The following is a 20,068-nucleotide window of genomic DNA, read 5'->3' as shown; positions in this document are numbered from 1 at the left end:
TAGATTTCCGGCTTTGTACAGCTGAAAGAATGATAAGACAGATTAGTCTGGAAGAGGACCAGGTTTATGAGGGAATAAACATAAATTTGAGCTAAAAAATGTGAGATATCTAATGGAAATGTTAAGTAGGCACTTGGAGAACTGATTCTGGAAGCAAATATAGGCAGAACAGAAGGCTAGACGAGAGATGCATATTTTGGAGTCTTAAGTGTATAGATAGTGTAGTGTATAAATAATGGTCAGAATCCAGGAACAACGGTCTGGGATCTTTATCATCTTATCAGGTAGACTCAGAGATCTCTGCCAGCACCTGACCAACCCACTGGCTTACAGTTAGGTAAAAGCAAGAAACACAGGAAAAGGAGATGCCAGGAGATAAGAGGAACGCAGGAGCACCCAGAATTCATTCTCTTTCCTCATTACATCTTCTTTGACCCTCTTCTTTTCTCTCTCCCTGAGATCTAATAATCTCAAGTCAAGGTCACTTACGAGAATTGGAAGGCGAAGAGGGGGCATGTGGGGAACAGGATATAAGGATAGCAGGGAAAGTGTGAGGTCTTAGCAAAAAATAAGTAAGACACATGATATATAAGCCTTAAATGATTGGAGATTTTATAAGATAGGGAAGTAAAGATGAGGGAGGCAAAAATGACACCAACTCCACTCACACTGGATCCTAAGGAATGTAGAGTGGAGAGAATAAATTGACTCCATTTGAGAGGACTGGTAGTGGTGTTCTCTTCTCTACCTTCTCTTCCAAATAAAGGTAGGTTTCATTTAGGTCAAGGAGGTACAAGAAATGTTCAGAAGGTTATATTATAGGCCATCAGAGGCAAATTTCCTCACTTTCTTCTGTGATACCTACTCACTCACTGCATAATGTTTGAAGAGGAGGAATGCTGCAAAATGATGAAGAGTATTGCATAGAGAGTAAGAGCATGAATATGAACTACCTACTATGTACAGATAATGTGAAATGTTTCTGCTCTTCAGGAAGCATATAATCTGTAAGGGGAAAGACGATTTAATATCTGCAAAGATAAATAAAGAGATAAATAGTAATCCAGTAAAAGCAACATAAGCGTGGCCAGGCACAGTGGCTCATGCCTGTAATCCCAGTGCTTTGGGAGGCCAAGGCAGGCAGATCGCTTGAGGTCAGGAGTTTGAGACCAGCCTGGCGGCCAACATGGTGAAAGCCCATCTCTACTACAAGTACAAAAATTAGCCTGTAATCCCAGCTACTTGGGTGGCTGAAGTAGGAGAATCACGTAAATCCAGGAGGCAGAAGTTGCAGTGAGCTGAGATTGCACCACCGCACCCCAGCTTGGGTGACAGAGCGAGACTCCATCTCAAAAAAAAAAAAAACAAAACAACATATGCAATGGTACCAGCCATAGATAACTGATTGCTTGGTGATAAACTGAGCTCTTCTTTGATATTAGACAACTTGGGGGTTCAAATCCTAGATTTTGTGCTTATTTATAAGTAAACCTCAATCTCCTAAATTGTAAAATGGGGCTGGTAATATCTAAACTTCTGGAGTTGCTGAGATAACCTAACGACATGATATATACAAAGTGTCTAGCACAATTAATTCCTAGCACATCATAACCACTCAATAAGTGGAGGTCAGTGTGAAGAAGTACTATTTCAACCTCTGTATGTTCCCACTAAACATTAGTATGTGGCCCATTTTTGATTCTTTAGATGGAAGTTTTTTTGTAGAATAGATGTACTGAACCATATCAATCTAAAAGGAGGAATGCTGCAAAATGATTATTAATGGTCACCAAGCAGTTAATTATGTACTGCTGGTACCATTGTTTATATTGTTTTTACTGGATTACTGTTTCTCTCTCTAATTATTTATATTTGCAGATATTTATGTTTCCCCTTACCAATTATATGCTTCCTGAACAGCAGAAACATTTTACATTACCATCACATAGTAGGTAGTTAATATTCATTCTATGTGCAATACTCTTCATCGTTTTGACATTTGACTATTATTAATGACAATAAAATGGAATTCCTAATTAGGTTATAAGTTTTTTAAGATAAAGACGATTATCTTAAATTTTTTTTATTAAATTGTACAGTATTCAGAATACTATAGCAAGAGCAGTGTCTATGATTTCAACATACTTTTTCAAAAACACTGATCAAAAGAATGCTATAAACACAATTCTTCTCCATTTCTCATAGAACTCTGTTAGCTTGGTAATGATACATACAATTTTCTATAAGTTATTTAACATAAAATTCTAAAAATATTCATACTCTCTAAACTAGCTACCTTAAACTTTATGAATTATGAATAAATTCAGGACAAAGACAATGGCCTATTTATTTATTTATTAATTTAGATGGCGTCTCGGTCTGGTCGCACAGGTTGGAACTCCAGGTTCAAGCAATTCTCCTGCCTCAGCCTTCTGAGTAGCTGGGATTACAGGCATGTGCCACCGTGCCCGGCTGCTTTTTTTATATTTTTAGTAGAGATGGGGTTTCACCATATTGGCCAGGCTGGTCTCAATGAACTCCTGACCTTGTGATCTTCCTGCCTCAGCCTCCCATAGTGTTGGGATTACAAGCGTGTAAGCCACTGCACCCCGCAGCCTATTTATTTTTATAGAATTAAAAACATCTTTCATGATCCTTTGTACAGCTAAACAATGACAATGAATTTGTGTTAATAAAAGACAAAAACAGAGTAGCTAAATTATATGAATAATATAGATCATTAGGCATAAATTAAATAAGGAGACTACAGTATGTCAATCATAAAATTAACCATCTGCCATTTTTGTTACTTTTAAAGACAGAGATAAAATATCTATAGAAATTCTAGTCTAAGGAAGTTTAAGTAAACGGCCTTGTAATTGACAGATACAGGGGTTGTTTTTCACCCAGGCAGAAACAAAGATCATGAAAGACATTTCAAACCTGGAAAAATATGTCAATTCCATAACATAGTAACTTCAGGAGTATATAAAAACTATAGTTTTGTTCACTGAGAGACATGTACCTGAGAGAATGAGTGGGAGGAACCTCTTATGTCACAGAGAAGAGCGGCATGCCACTTTGCCTCAGAAAGCAATCTGTCTGACAGCCAAATGTAAGGAATCACCAATCCTTTCCTCTTTCTTCTCTAGCACTACACATCTCTCTTGGTTCTTCTTTTTTCTGCCTGTCCGGCTGCTTTATGGAATAACATTTGGTGTCTTTCTTTTCTTTCATCCATTTCATAATGTAGTGGATGTCTTTTCATTCCACACATTCCCCAGACAATTGCATCCATTTCTCTGGCTTCAACTACTATCCATTTGCTAATAACTCCTAAATCTAAACCTCTAGCTCAGATCTTTCTTATGAGCTCCAGGTCCATTTAATCAACAATTATATCTCTTTGCGAGTATTTCAAATTCAACTTGGCTAAAATGAAACTCACTATCTTCTCTACCAAATCTGCAAATGGTATGGTGTCATGATCTTTCCAGTTACTAAAACCAAAAATTTAGGAAACATCCTAGCCTCTCCTTCTTCACACCCCAACTTTTAATCAGTCAAAAGTTCAGAGAAGAAATAAATTGCAAACTATTCACAAATATAAATATGAATAAATTCTGTGGTATTCAGAAACTAAAATATAGTGGAAAATGTAATTTACTAAGTGGTAGATGAAAAAATACATTAAGGTCAAACAGATTTTGGAATTGATGGAAAGCATTCTTATTACCTTTCCCAGTTGTAGAGATTAATATTGATCTGGATTGCTTGATAAACAAGGCCAGCCTGAAGAAGTACTATTTCAGCCTCCTGTATGTTCCCACTAAAAAGTAGTATGTGGGCCATTTTTGATTCTTTAGATGGAAGACTTTTTATAGAATTGATGTACTGAACCTTATCAATCTAAAAAAAGAAAAGAAAAATATTGAAGTAGATAATAACAGAAATATAACAAATTATGCTAAGAAAAAACACATGTACATATATGTAAACATTAATTACTCACTTCACCAATTGCTGCATAGGCTATTTCTGCAGTAGTCATATCTCGATTAGCAACTGCCATAGCAGCTAGACAAGCCCACATGGTTTGCTCCTAAAGTGAAGTATGAGAACAATTATCTTAACTATGTGACTGAACTGCCTTAAAATAAGCAGTGATTTAAATACTCATACCAAAATGATATTTTAATTTAAAAAATAAAAATTACTGAGCATGGCATTGAAAAAAACTAATAATGTGGAAATTTCATTGTGGCCATTTTGTTAAAATATATTAATACACAGAAAACTTTTGAAAGAAATTTTCTGAAATTTTCAATTTTGAGTTATTAAGGATTTATTTCTGAATTTAAAATAATAACTCAAGGTTATAAACCTTCCAGTCTTTTTGATGAGGTGTCAAATAATGTAATTTATAGGGAACCAAAGAAATAGTGAAGTTATCAGACAATGATATTATGGCAGATTGCTACTGATATACCAGTTAAGAAGAAATTATTTAGGCAGATAGTGAGGGTATAGAAGTCCTTCATGATAAGGTTTTCCTTTTAATGAAAAGCAGCTCCCAAATCATTTTCTTTTCTAACAAAGAGCAGCCTGTAAAATAGAGCTGCAGACACAAACAAGCAAACTGGAAGCTTACATGTGTGAATGCCAGTAGTTTTGCCCATAGCAATATACTACCTGGGACTAGGCATGTTCAAAACGGCAGCTCCATCTTCTCTTTTTGCCAGCCATATGTACAGTAAGGAGTAGGCAAGATGGCACCGGCCAAGTGCAAAGACTATTTGCATAATAAGATTAGGGTGGGGCGACCAGCCTTCCCTGTGCTATGTAAATGTCACACCTGGTCAAACCAATCTGTGAGCACTGTGTAAATCAGACACAGCCTCCTCAAGCCTGCCTATGAAATCTGCTGCAGTCCGCTACTTTTCCCTTTTTGGATGCCTCTCTCTGGCAAGGAGCTGCTCTCCTCTCTCCTTTCTTCTGCCTATTACACTTTCCACTCCTTAACCTACCTACATGTGTCCGTCCTTAATTTTCTTAGTGTGAGATGACAAACTCTGGGTATTCACCCCAGACAATGATGCTAGTCACCAACAACAACCCATTGTTTAAAAAAAGCATCTAAAAGTTATTTCACAAAAGTGTATTCTAAGGAACGTTACACTGATATTCAATTAAAAAGGTCTATGGTCAAACATGTTGGAAAAATACTAGATTCAACCAAGTTGGAAAAAGGCTGATCGAAAGCAGAGATTCTTAACCTTAGCTGTACAAAACAATCATCTGAGGAAATTAAAAAATATGTTGGGCCTCAATCGAGATATAATGAATTAGAATCTCTATGGGAGTAGAACTTGGGAATCTGACTTTCAAAGAAGTTCCACAGAAGATTTTTATATGTGCTAGTATGGAAAAACAGTTTAAATTTTATAGCTTCTTCAGAGAATAAATCACACAGCAACATGTATTCCTCTGTATTGCTCATGTCTTTACTTATAAAACAAAAGACATGATCTTATTCACAATTTTTCCAGCCTGTAAGCCTATTATCATTGCTCATTTTGCACAAAGGTAAACTACTATGAAATATATATACAACTATGAATCTAAAATGTAAATTACCTTAACAAAGCGACAAAGTCTTACAGCATCTTCCCATTTTGAACTGCTTACATATTCATGGAGAATAGCAGGATATGGTGATATGTTGATGTGAACCAGGGAGCCATCAGCTCTTCTAATAGTTACTTGATTTCCAACAAAACTCACAATATGGGGATTTTTACTAAATTCACTGTTGGAAAAAAAAAGCGAAGTACAATTTAAAGTTGCATTCTGAGCAAAATTTTTCATGTATATTAAATCTGGGGAGTGGACTATGAAATATACAGGGAGTCTCCAATCTCCAAAAGGCACACCCCCAAAAATTAACTCCAGGGAGAATGTATATATTCAAAAAAACTTAGATGTATTTATTTGAATACATACATTCTCCCTGGAATTAACTTTGAATATAAACATTTGAATATAACTTGCTATATAAAGTAGCAAAAATTATTACATATTTGAGAGCTATTCCTTTTTTTTTTTTTTTTTTTTTGAGACGGAGTCTCGCTCTGTCGCCCAGGCTGGAGTGCAGTGGCCGGATTTCAGCTCACTGCAAGCTCCACCTCCCGGGTTCACGCCATTCTCCTGCCTCAGCCTCCCGAGTAGCTGGGACTACAGGCGCCTGCCACCGTGCCCAGCTAGTTTTTTGTATTTTTTAGTAGAGACGGGGTTTCACCGTGTTGGCCAGGATGGTCTCGATCTCCTGACCTCATGATCCGCCCGTCTCGGCCTCCCAAAGTGCTGGGATTACAGGCTTGAGCCACCGCGCCCGGCCTTTTGAGAGCTATTCCTAAGAGGATTTGAAATCATCTTTTTTTTTCCTGAGGCTTAAGATAAATCACAACAATAATTAATATAGCTTTAGCTTTTAAAAGTACTAAAGGGTAAACCAATAAAAAGTAAACTAAATTCCAAAACTATTTTCTCAGAATAAAAAGAGGTGAGCCAGGCACAGTGACTCACACCTACAGCCTTAACTACTTGGGAAGATCACTTAAGCCCAGGCTGCAGTGAGCCATGATTACACCACTGCATTCCAGCTTTGGCAACACAGTGTGATCTTGACTCTAAAAATAAATAAATAAAAAGAGATGACCTTTAAGTAAAGTGACTAACTTCTTTTCATTAGTTCAAATACTTTAAAAAATACACTATTTTATTTTGATGCTTCTCTGGTTTTGTTAAGGGTTTGAATCTGAATACTAAAAATGAACTCAAAACAGATTTGGAAACTAAGCTAAGGTCTAGAATTAAGAAGCCTTTGTATTCCTATTTTGTCAAGAATAAGAGATCTCCTTGCTATTTCCTAGAGAATTTAGGAATATAAATGCTTTGATTTTCTGAAGCATATAAATTTTAACAAATTTCAGTAACTTTGGTCCTTTCCTACTTTTAATATCAACCAAAAATTCAATTCTAGAGACATTTACATTCTTGAAAGTATTAAAGTCAATGATAATCTGTGACAGAGTTGGCTAGTTGTCACAAGGTTGTGCATCCTGAAAAAATCTTAAGAGTGACTAGACTAAAATCACTTGATCACACTGAGAAAACTACCTGAGCTACCATTACACAATATTAAGCTTGAAAATTATATTCATATAAGGGACAAATAAATAATTCATATCATACCACACTTTCAATTTGATTCTGTCACTTAAGTCTCAAGCTAGCTTTAGCCGAACAATTTATTCATCAATAAATCTGACTGATGTGAAAAACACCTTGCAGGATTGAAAATAGAAGCAAAAACATGATACTCAGAGTTTTATTTATTACAATACAGAATTATATGCAGTAAAATGTTACCTTGCATCCCCTTCACATAATGTTTTAGGCAAAATGTCTCTGTCCACATAAACTGTATTGGGGTAATACCATACTATAAATCGAGTATCTTGAAGTCCACAAAGGATATTACATGTATCATTCCATGCCAAAGTATGCACCATTGTTCCTTAATTTAAAAAGAATGTTAATGTGCTATTAGCTTTAATATGTAAGAATTAAGAACAGATCTTTAAAATGCCTGACAAACAAAATCCCATAAAATTTCTGTTAGTATGACTCTACTTTCTGATTCTCTAACGGTGAAAAACACATACAAAAGAATCACACAATAATTTACAGAAATATTTGAATGCTTTACTTAGAACCCTTATATTTTAAATTTGCAAATCTTTCTTTCAGTGACAATTTAGCTGCAGCAGCTAAAGACTTGCTATTCAGTTAATCCTCTTGCCTTCAGGCCATCAAGCTCCAGATGATCCTCAGTGAGGAATACCATCCCCTCAATATTCAAGAGTCACTCTTCTACAGGGGACCCCTAGTCTGCCCGTCAGTGGGACATGACAGAGGTGAAGTCCTCCCTTGTCTGCCTTGGACCTAGCTGTATACCGCTTTCACCAACCCATGGAGCCACCCTGCCCTGACAGCTAGCAAGAGGCCAAGATCCACAGAATAACCACCACTGTCTCTCTGTCAGCAGGAAGCAGTTACAGAAGACTGACTTTTGTCCATTTTCCCCATAGAATTGGGATCTTGGACTCTTGAGGGTGGAAATGTTACAGCAGGTAGTCAGGCAGACATGAGCAAGGCAGGAGAGGCCCCTGCCACCAGCACCAGGAATGTCAGGTGACCATCAGGTGATGGTCAGGCTGTTGTTAAGCTGTCTCTCTAAAATAATAATTGGTTGCAGCCAGTGCCAGGGAAAGGTAGTCTCTCAATATAAATGCCAAAACTGGAAATCAGTAGCTTCTCAATAAGATCTCAAGAACTAGGTGAGTGGGCTCACACATATGTACTAACAGGCAAAATGGTGGAGGAGTTTAACTGGTATACAAACTTCCTCTAGAAACACTGGAGTGGTAAGGGAAAAACACCTCAAGTGAGCATGTGTATAACTTCAGTAAACACACTGTGCATGTGGCCCCTCCCAGGTGCTGGCAGGCCACTGGGCATGTGGACAGCCTACCCAAGGGAAGAATCAGGGCAGAAGGGTTGCAACTCCCCAGAAGCATGCCAAAGTATAAAACCCCAAGTCAAAGATCAAACAGTGCACTTGATCTCTCAAGCTGCCTGCTTGCCCTCTTCCAAGTTTACACTGTTTCCTTTCTTTCCTGCTCTAAATCTTTTGAATAGGCCGGGCCCGGTGGGTCATGCCTGTAATCCCAGCACTTTAAGAGACCAAGGTAGGTGGATGGCTTGAGCTCAGGAGTTCAAGACAAGCGTGGGCAACATGGTGAAACCTTGTCTCTACCAAAATACGAAAAAAATTAGCTAGATGTGGTGGCACATGCCTGTAGTCCTAGCTACTTGGGAGGCTGAGGCAGGAGAATCACTTGAGCCCAGGAGGCAGAAGTTACGGTGAGCCTTGATCTTGCCACTGCACTCCAGCATAGGTGACAGAGTGAGACCCTATCTCAAATAAAACACAATAAAAATTTAAAAATAAAGCTTTTAATAAACTTTCACTCCTACTCTTTAAAAAATGGGTTAAGTAGCTAAGAAGTATTACAAGATTAAAACATTAAAACATTTCCAGATTCATTCAAATTATTTATTACAGCAAATATAAGAAAGTTGACAATTAAAACTTAAAATGTATTCAAACTATTTTACCTAGCTTGATAATTTGTTCTTCCTTCCCAAATCGTTTCACAGAAGTGATACAGAGATCTCTATTTTTATCAATGAAAGCAATTTTTCTATCATTGGTAAGTCCTTTTTGATCCAGAGCAATTTCCAAGATTTCATTCTAAAATTTTTTAAAAATGTAAATACTGGGTTAGTTTTAGTGTTTGACACAAGATCATTTTAATTAATTATAAAATCATTTCCTTTAAGATCAATTAAATGTCATTTACACATTTATAATGATAAAATGTCCCTGTTAAATAATTTTAAACTGCCAACACATTAATCGTTCAAAAGCTGCACTAAAGTACATTTGCCTGACATACAAGGAAAAGACACCTCTTAAAATACAATAAAATAATATATATTTTGATACTCTGCAGGCTGAGAAACACTCCCATCTGTCCTGTCCTACCTTTCGTAGTCAGGGTGAAAGGGTCAGGCAATTCTGAGTACCATATGAGAGGTCTATTTTGATTAATAAGTTGCCTAACAACTATCTGTTAAATATTTGTAAAAACAAATTTTGGAAATATGTGGAAATACATCATGTGTCCAGGGCCTTACATTCTACAGATTCTCTCACATTCATTCTTGCAAAGCGGGAAACAAGCTTGTAATGTAGGTATTACTATACTTAATTTACAAATCAGAAGACTAGACTCATATTCACTGAGCAATTTTGCTCAGAAAAAGCCAGTATCAAGTATATATAAACTTGCAACTCAGACTTCTAACTCCAAGATCATTGTTTTTCATCTGCTAGTGAGATGAATTTTACTATAACTTGAAAATGTTTCAATATAGATTCATTTTAATTCAAACCAAGAAATATTTATTTACTTCCTACAACGTCTGAAGACTTTGGTAGGAATTGTGAATTCAACAAGAATCATGACCACAACATCAAGTCATTGTACCAAAATGAACTATAAAAAACACTTTTTAAAAGTTCATCTCTTTCTAGAATACCATAATTTATATTTTAAGGAAGAAAAGAATTTGGTTTCATATGTATCAAAGCATGCATGAAATATAACTCTAGGTATTTTCAAAATGGAAATGTTAACAATAAAGAATTGCTTATTATCGTCATCACCACCATCATCATCAGAACCTAGTGTATTCTTTTCAAAACACTGCTAAACAGATATGACTCTCCTAAGAAATTAAAAATCAAAGATGGACACTAATTATAATAATGCCTATGTACACAGGGGAAGAGGGGCTCCCTCACTTCATTCAGCAGGGCTTCCCCCATTTTCCTCTTGTCAAGTCCTACCACCTTCACATAGGTTCTATTCCTCCTGGGTTACTCTTTCTAGTGGGACATAAAAGCAGTTTTGTGTTCATTAGAACCATCTCCCTTGCCCTACACTAATTAATATTCATTTACTAATACACAGACTTGAGTTCTAGTTTGAGCTCTGTTATTATTTGGGAAGATTCTGGATATGAATCTCTTCCACATATAAAATAAAATAGAGTGGGTGATTTTTCTATTATTTAATAGAATGTAAAATTTAAAAATCCTTTGTATTGCATACAAATGTACTGGGTAATTGGGTGAAGTGTGACATGTAGAAGACACTTTCATTCTTATAATTAGGAAATTATAAATTTCTTAATTTTAATTGTAAATTAAATTGTAAATTATAAATTTTATTTACAGTTAAATGACTTCAATTGTAAATTTTATTTACAATTAAATGACTTCAGTTGTAAATTTTATTTACAATTAAATGACTTCAGTTGTAAATTTTATTTACAATTAAATGATTTCAGTTGTAAATTTTATTTACAATTAAATGATTTTAATTGTAAATTTCTTAAGAAATTCTTACACTTAGGAAAAGTGTTATAGAAAGAGTTATAAAATTAAAATAAATATTTAACCTTATTAATTGACTCTCCTTTCAATCCTACTAACAAAAATGACTGCATCTTGAAAAGCTGAGAAATTTACTCCTTTTGACCAGCTTAATCTTACTGAAGAGGAAAAACTCTGCTTACATAGTTTTGATTTAAAATGACAGTAACGGAGAGGTTACAGGGAAATAAGCACCTCATATATTACCAGTACAAAAGTAAACTGATACACTCTCTTTGGAAGATGACTTCACAATATTTATTAAAATTACAAATTCTCATATTCTTTGACCCAGCAACAATATTTCAAGAATAGATCCCACAGTTACACTGGCACATGTACAAGAAGATGTATATGCAAGGTAATTCATCTTGGCAATACTGTAATATTAATGGCAAAAGATTGGAAACAGTTTAAATTCTGATACATACATAAAATGTTATACCATACAGTGGGAGGAAAAAGGGTTGAGAAAGCACTTTGTGTATAGATATGGAACCATCTCCAGAAAGAGAGTATTATATGAAAAAAGCAAAGTGTAAAACTGTTTGTTACATTTTTGTAAAAGGGGAGGAAGAGAACATATATCAGTTTTGTTGGTACATACACTAAAAATCTCTGGAAGAATATGTAAGAGATTAATAACAATGGTTACTTATTTGGTGGAGAGGCACCACAGTGATGAATAATAGGTATAGTAGGGAGACTACCACTGTATACTTTTTAATGCTTTTTGATTTCTGAACCATATGAATGTGTTTGTTATTCAAATTTAAAACTAGTGCCAGGCGTGGTGGCTCACATCTGTAATCCTAGCACTTTGCGGGGCTGAGGGGAGTGGATTGCTTGAGCTCAGGAGTTTGAGACCAGCCTGGGCAACATGGCGAAACCCTGTCTCTTCCAAAAACAAACAAAAAAAATTAATTACAAAAAATATATATAATTTTGAGTAACATTTCACTAGAAGTATTAATAAAACTAAAAGTGTCTCTAGACCCTAGCATATCAGTAATTTAGAAGGATAACTCAATGCAATGTGCTTCTTTTTCTAAGGCTAAAAATCAGAAACCAATAAACAACTTAAAATTCAGGGTATTTTGTACTTTGTATAGAGATTTCTTACTACAGTCCTAAAACCTAAAGAAAATGCTGGCTAAGAATAGGTCAATGAGAAAACTGCAAGATATTTAGAAACACAAATACATTTTTATATACTGACAGGTGCTAAAATTTTAATCAAAAAAGAACATGCAACTGAAAAGCAGTGAAGAGTTTGACAACAGACATATAAGTCAGATCCTTTTATTCAACTAATTTGCATGTATAGTTTCCTATCACGAACTTTACCAGTGCTTAGTCTTTAACTGTGACATTTTTAGGTGAAATAGTTAACAGAGAATGCATACTGATTTTAAGTAAAAAACTAATTCCTTTGTGTCCTCTTTAAAATGAAAACATTAATTTTGAAAAGGAAGTAAATAAACAGTGGCTATTTACATTAGAAGTAGTTAATGTCCATTACCTTATGAGAAAGAAACTTTCCATCACCTAAAGGCTTTCCAGTTGATGCCTCAAAGAGGAAGATTACTTGAAAAAAAAGTAGAATATTAATGAATGCGTTATATTAGAATTTTTACTGGTAAAATTCAGTGAAACTATTATAATCCTTATGAGAAATTATTTACCTCTCTAGACCACAGAGAGTTAAATAATTCAGCACAGAAGAGCAGCAGCATCCAATTTTAATTTATTAATGTGGTCACATTTCTTATGAAAACAATAAAACTGAATACTTCTTCCTAAAACACATTCCCTAATTAGAATTTTTATTAATGGTATGGCATCAATGCTCAACAATGGGAAGTCCAAATGTGAATGTAATTTATAATTCTGATAACTTTGATTTAAACTAATACAATACCATAGAGTAGAGGCCAAAGGAAAACATCCTCTTTGTCCTTTGAAGGTTAGCTGAAAATCAACTCATAAAAGGCAGATTAATAGGAGAAATGGTATACAATTTTATTAACTTGCATGGGAGAGAATCAGAGTGATTACCCTACCATACAATGGGGTGCAGATGGTTAAAAGCCACTTCTTCCCCTTCTTAAGGGAAATGGAGATGGGGAAGTGTGGATGGTTTTAGAATGGGTAGTAAATGATTTCTAAGGGAATTCAGTGGGCATGAAGAACATTCAGTGGCCTGGAACCGTCTGTTGGGCCCACAGAGCACACAATGATTTGTGACAAAAGTCTGCTCAAGTGTGTTGACAGCTTACTGTATTTCTTCCTGCAATATGAGTTTAGTTAATGAAAACTCAAGGAAGGGACCAGAGAGAATTGTTGTCTTCTTTGGTGGGTCTGAAGTTGAGGTAGATAAGGGAACTTCAGCATAGCATGTCAAAGCACCATATTTTGGGGTGTCAGTTTCTAGGCCCCAACAATAGACCATCATATTCCACAAAGGAAAAACATGTTGAATGTCCACTATAATGCCAGGCAACATGTTATGTGCTGCTCAGTTTTCTATTATTAATATGCTACTCTGGTATAATCAATAATTTATCTGGTCTTTGTCCTGGAGCTTCAAAAACGCTGAGACCTTCCTGAGTGATTAGAGTATCTGTATTATTGCTAGTGAGGAGACTCTTGGTGGGCCCCTAGATAGCTTCAGGATAGGGGCTGATAATCAGATCAAGCATGTGCTTAGAGGGTCTGAACTTTCAGGTTCCCAGTCTCTAGAGATGGGAAGCGGGCTGGAGACTAGGTTCATCATGTGGCCAATGATTTAATTAACCATGCCAATGTAATAAAACCCCATACAAATTCTGAATGTCAAAGCTCAGTGGAGCTTCCTGGTTACTGAATACACGGATGAGCTGGGAAGATGATGTGTCCTGAGAGGAGAGGACACAGAAACTCTGTGTCCATCCTTTATAATAAAACTGTAATAATAAGTATAGCTTTCCTGAGTTCTGTGAGTCATTTTAGTGAATTATCAAATTTGAAGGCATTGTGGGAATCCCTGAATTTGCAGCTAGTTGGTCAGAAAAGTAGGCAGCTGCAGTGGGGTTGGGGGAACGTTACACTTGTGACTGTCATCTGAAATAGGAGCAGTCTTGTGGAAGACTGTGCCCTTAAGCTTTGGTGTCTGCATTAACTCCGGGTAGTGTAGAAATGAATTGCAGTATACCCAGTTGAGATGAAAATGGAATAGTTGGTATCAGGTTACTGAAACATATGGTTTGGGAAGAGAAAGGATGAAAGGGCAGGGGATGAAGAACTTCTGATTCCTCAGTGGCCATGGGGTCACCCAGGATATGAAACACCAGCTATGCTGCAATCAGTTATTGGAGGCAAAAGTTACTGATGAAATTTAGAGATGATGCATACATCTTCTGGGGAACTGGCTCACTAAATGCATAGGAAAATGCAAAACAGTAAGAAAAAAGAGAAATATACAATCTCTTGGTAATTGCTATCTATAATATAACAGCTAAAAATGAAAGGAAGAGATGAATCAAATATAAATTCTGGCCAGTCTAAATTATGGCCTCTAGCCTCAGGGCCCCGACTGAAGGAATGAATGTGTTGGGAAAGATACTGGATTGATTCTTGCCAGTTCAAGGAACAGGCAACTAACCTCAGAGTCATTTTCAAAGGAAAAAGTTATGCTGAAACAAATCATGAAAAAGACTAAAATGATCCATAAGAGAATGGGGACAGGCAGAGGGAATTGTCTAGAAACTCATCCAAACTGGGAAAAAAATCTTTAAACAGTTATTAAGAAATACAGTGTGGTCTGGGCTTGGTGGCTCACGCCTGTAATCCCAGCACTTTGGGAGGCTAAGGCGGGCAAATCACAAGGTAAGATTGAGGCCATCCTGGATAACACAGTGAAACCTCATCTCTACTAAAAATACAGAAAATTAGCCAGGCGTGACGGCCTGTGCCTGTAGTCCCAGCTACTCGGGAGGCCGAGGCAGGAGAATGGCGTGAACCTGGGAGGCGGAGCTTGCAGTGAGCCGAGATCACGCCACTGCACTCCAGCCTGGGTGACAGAGCGAGACTCCATCTCAAAAAAAAAAAAAAAAAAAAAAGAAAACGCAGCAAACAAAAGTATAAAAACCCTGGAAGACAACCTAGGCAATACCATTCTGGACATGGGAACAAGGAAAGATTTCATGACAAAGATGCCAAAAGCAATCACAACAAAAGCAAAAATTTACAAATAGAATCTAATTAAATTTAAGACCTGCACAGCAAAAGAAACTATCAACAGAGTAAATAGACAACCTACAGAATAGAAGAAAATTTCTGCAAACTGTGCATCTGATAAAACTCTAATATCCAACATCTATAAGGAACTTAACAAATTTTCAAGAAAAAAAAAAAAACATTAAAAATTGGGCAAAGGACAGGAACAGACACTTAAAAGACATACATGTGGCCAACAAACATATGAACGAAAGCACAGTATCACTGATCATTAGAGAAATACAAATGAAAACCACAATGAGATACCATTTCATACCAGTCAGAATGGCTACTATTAAAAAGTCAAAAAATAACAGATGCTGGTGAGTTGTGGAGAAAAGGGAATAGTTTAACACTGTTGGTGGGAGTGTAAATTAGTTCAATCATTGTGGAGAGGAGTGTGGCAATTCCTCAAAGAGCTAAAAACAGAACTACCATTCAACCCAGCAATCCCATTACTGGGTATATACCCAAAGGAATATAAATCAGTCTACCATAAAGACATATGCATGCAAATGTTCACTGCAACACCTATCCACAATGGCAAAGACATGGAGTCAACTTAAATGCCCATCAATGACAGATCTGATAAAGAAAATGTTGTACATATACACCATGGAATACTGTGCAGCCATAAAAAAGAATAGATCATGTCCTTTGCAGGAATGTTGATGGAGCTGGAGGCCATTATCCTTAACAAACTAATGCAGAAACAGAAAACCAATTACCACATGTTCTCACTTATAAGTGGGAGCTAAATAATGAGAACTCATGGACACAAAGAGGGAAACAGAGCCTGGGGGCTTGAGGGTGAAGAGTGGGAGGAGGGAGAGGATCAGAAAAAATAATTATTGGGTACTAGGCTTAGTAACTAGGTGATGAAATAATCTGTACAATAAACCCCAATGACACAACGTTTACCAATGTAACAAACCTACACATGTACCTTGAACCTAAAACAAAAGTTTTTTGGTTGTTTTTTAAAGAAATGGGGTGAAAAAGCAAACGCTGATGGGGGTAAAATGAAAGGAAAGAGAAGGAGAGAGTCAAGGGACTCATCATAGCAGCGTGGGAGTCTGGGATCAAAACACAGAGGTTGGGTGGACCAATGGGGCGGCCTGCTAGTGCCCCAACATTTAAGAGTGCTAAGCAAATCTGCTTTATTCATCTTAGTTTGGAAGAATTTGGAAAGCAGAAAGGCAAAGATGACAACAAGAAACCTACCTTGAATTACCTGGAGCAATGGTCTACCAATTTAATCAAGAAAAAGATTCAGGAAAGAGCCTGGGTTCCTTGGCTCAATTCTGAGCTGCGGACCCAACACCTTAAGCACATGAATAGGCAAAATGGTCAGGAGGTAGAGAGGAGAAGACTCTAGACACCTTGATGCAAAAGTGCCATGTACTTTGGTCCAAACCCCCCTGGTGAAGTCCTAAAGGAGACTACAATTAAATTGAGAGAGTACAGAAGTGCAAGCGTTGGTAGAAGAAAGGTGAAAGTTTGAATGAAAACTGGAGAGTTTAAACAGACTTTATGTGAAGAGGCTGCGTCTCCTTGTCTCCTTTACCTGAATGTTTCATGGGAATAGATACTATGTCTGACTGGAACACTTCCCCCACCTACTACTGAAAGTCCTAATGGGGCTGGGCTCACACCTGTAATCCTAGCATTTTGGGAGGCTGAGGTGGGCAGATCACTTGAGGTTAGGAGTTTGAGACCAGCCTGGCCAACATGGTAAAACCCCACCTCTCCTAAAACTACGAAAAATTAGCTGGGCGTGGTGGCGCATACCTATAATACTAGCTATTCAGGAGGCTGAAGCAGGAGAATCATTTGAACCTGGGAGGAGGAGGCTGCAGGGAGCCGACATCACGCCACTGCACTCCAGCCTGGGCAACACAGTGAGATTGTGTCTCAAAAAAAGGAAAAAAAAAAAAAAAAGAAAACAAAAGAAAGTCCTAATGGGAGTCACAACTAGATTGAGAGGATATAGAAATGCAAGAGCTAATGGCATTAAGGCGAAAGTTTTGGATGAAAATTTGTATATTTAAACAAGTTTTTTTTTTTTTTTAGACGGAGTTTTTGCTCTTGTTGACCAGGCTGGAGTGCAGTGGTGCGATCTCAGCTCACTGTAAAGTCTGCCTCCTGGGTGCAAGCGATTCTCCTGCCTCTCACCCTCCCGAATAGCTGGGACACCGGCTAATTTTTTGTAAAAAGACGGGGTTTCGCCATGTTGGCCAGGTTGGTCTTGAATTCCTGACCTCAGGTGATCCGCCTGCCTTGGCTTCCCAAAGTGCTGGGATTACAGATGTGAGCCACCACGCCTGGCCCCAAACGAGCTTTATGTTAAGTAGTTGTGTCTCATTTGCCAGAATGTATTATGGGGACTGATACTATGTCTGACTGGAGAGCGTTTCCTCTATCAAGTAATGTGAAACAGAAAGCACGTAAATCCACCCTTTAAGCAATATTAATTCGGAATGCAAAATGGGAATCAATAAGATTACTCAAGTTCAACAGGCCTTGAATATCAAACAGTATATGAACTAGTATGGACGAATTCTCTATACAATAACCCTGGGTAGAATACAGATTGGAACTTACAGGGAAAGCCTATGAACACCTCTCGGTGAAAATTACTAGGATTCTGGACTAGAGAATTCCCATCTGGGGGCAATTACTAGCTTGCTATCTGACATTAATTGAAACTGACCCTATAACCGAAGAATAGAAAACAATCTTGAAATCTAATGTACCCATAGTATCTTGGGTGACACTGGAGACAGATTCTACTAGGAAAGGCAATGCCCAGAAGAGTTTCATAATAAAATGGAAATGTATTGAGTAGGAACACATTACTGGGAAATACAAAAAGTTACAGTGTATTCATGAGTCTACCTGCTCTGACTGACTTTGGAACCACTTGAGGAGCTGCCAAATTCTGTTGACACTCGGAGAGTGGCCTATAAACAGCTCTCAATTAACCAACAGATAGTTGCTTGGTTTATGAATAGCAGTTCTATTGTGAACATACAACATTTTATTTGTAAGGCCACGCCCTGACAGAAGAAGGTGAAAACAAATAAGTGTGGTGGGCTACACTGCATGCTGTTTGCCTCGATATCTGAGTTTTTATTAACTTGCAGGCCATGGTCACATGGTCAGGCAAGAAGGACAATGGAAAACTGGCCTGTTACAGGAATGCCCATATAGGGTACAGCCTTCAAGGAACTTACTATGGGAACTTGATGGGTGCATTTATGGCATATCAATGCTTATCAGGAGACTTCCCCTTCTAGGTTCAAAAGGTGATTGGAATTGATGAGGAAATACCTCAGGATGCCTGCTTGAGGTGGCCCCCTTGGGTATATGAAGCAAGTGAACACGGGGGGCTGCAGCAATGTAGAGATGAACTGAATCTAGAAATGTTCCTCTCAAACCCTCTGAGGCACAAAATACCAGCAAGAACTTTCTGTCTGCCCATGACAGACTGCAGATGGCTAGAGGGCAGATTCCCCAGGAGGAAAGCCCTACATATAGCTGGAAACCTGGACTCATGCCAGTAGCCCTGGAGGGCTACAAAAGGGTCCTGAGATGAATAGATGCTGACTCTGCACTGGGCTTTGCTTAGCCAGTGGTAGCCTGGCAAATACTGAAGGAACTATAAAAGAATCAGCAGAGAAGATAATGCATTGATTTGGACTACCTAGTCACATTTCACCAGACCAAGGAACATACTTTATAATCCATAATGTCCAACAATGGGCAGAGAGATATCTTCCCCAGAGTAATGGTTTGGTAAAGAATCAGAATGGTAAGTTAAAACAGTGGTTTTCTAAAACAGGGGAAAGCATGAAGAACTGGCTTGCATGCCTGCATGAGTATGGATTCAGCAAGAGAGAAGCAAAGAGATAGATTCTTGCACTAGATAGATTCCTCTGTTTTTTTTTTTTTTGTTTTGTTTTGTTTTGAGACAGAGTCTCGCTCTGTCACCCAGACTGCAGTGCAGTGGCGCGATCTCAGCTCACTACAACCTCGGCTCACTGCAACCTCCGCCTCCCAAGTTCAAGTGATTCTCCTGCCTCAGCCTCCTGAGTAGCTGGGATTACAGGTGTGTACCACCATGGCTGGCTAATTTTTGTATTTTTAGTAGAGACAGGGTTTCACCATGTTGGTCAGGTTGGTTGAACTCTTGACCTTGTGATCTGCCCACCTCGGCCTCCTTTTGTTTTTTTGATGGATCTCAGGGAGAGGGGGAGGGGAAAGGAGGATGCTGGTATGGCAAAACACTTTTTTCTTTCTTCCTTATATCACCTTCTCCTACCTGACACCATGGTCCCAAGACCAGGGCTACCACTACAAATGCCAGAAGCAGGGATGGTTCCCAAGAAAGAAACTGTAACTATACTTTTAAGCCTTAATGTCAAAATTCCTAAGGACCTGATAGGATGGGTTGTGCCTTCACTACATCTGGAGACTTGGGGTTTAATAGTGAATGCAGCTTTATTGGCTGGTAGAGGAAACAGCCTGTTTGCTCTGTACAAATGGATAGGAGAATAGCTGAGAGTAAAGAAATGAATAAATGGCTTATGCAATAAGTAAAATACTACATTAATGCTTCAAAAGAGGCTCAGAGCAAAAGAATGATATTGTTTCTTGGCTTAATTATAGCTGATACATGAG

General features: G+C 37.6%; 1 protein-coding gene across 3 annotated transcripts in view; it reads right to left on the bottom strand.

Moving 5' to 3' along the window:
* The window catches only part of IFT80 (intraflagellar transport 80), a 137,940-nt gene that overhangs the window by 22,307 nt on the left and 95,565 nt on the right, over nucleotides 1-20,068 (bottom strand). For all 3 annotated transcript variants that reach the window (XM_023223347.2, XM_023223349.1, XM_023223348.1), the window contains 6 exons: nucleotides 12,651-12,715; nucleotides 9,244-9,379; nucleotides 7,432-7,579; nucleotides 5,638-5,809; nucleotides 4,013-4,102; nucleotides 3,737-3,909 (listed from right to left, as the gene is read on the bottom strand). In XM_023223347.2, the coding sequence (XP_023079115.1) occupies nucleotides 3,737-3,909; nucleotides 4,013-4,102; nucleotides 5,638-5,809; nucleotides 7,432-7,579; nucleotides 9,244-9,379; nucleotides 12,651-12,715 (784 nt within the window). The remainder of the gene's footprint in view (nucleotides 1-3,736; nucleotides 3,910-4,012; nucleotides 4,103-5,637; nucleotides 5,810-7,431; nucleotides 7,580-9,243; nucleotides 9,380-12,650; nucleotides 12,716-20,068) is intronic.

This window comes from Piliocolobus tephrosceles, chromosome 2 (genome assembly GCF_002776525.5).
Source record: "Piliocolobus tephrosceles isolate RC106 chromosome 2, ASM277652v3, whole genome shotgun sequence".
Taxonomy (NCBI): Eukaryota; Metazoa; Chordata; class Mammalia; order Primates; family Cercopithecidae; genus Piliocolobus; species Piliocolobus tephrosceles.
The sequence above is the reverse complement of the archived record's forward strand: the minus strand, read 5'-3'. Positions and strand labels throughout refer to the sequence as shown.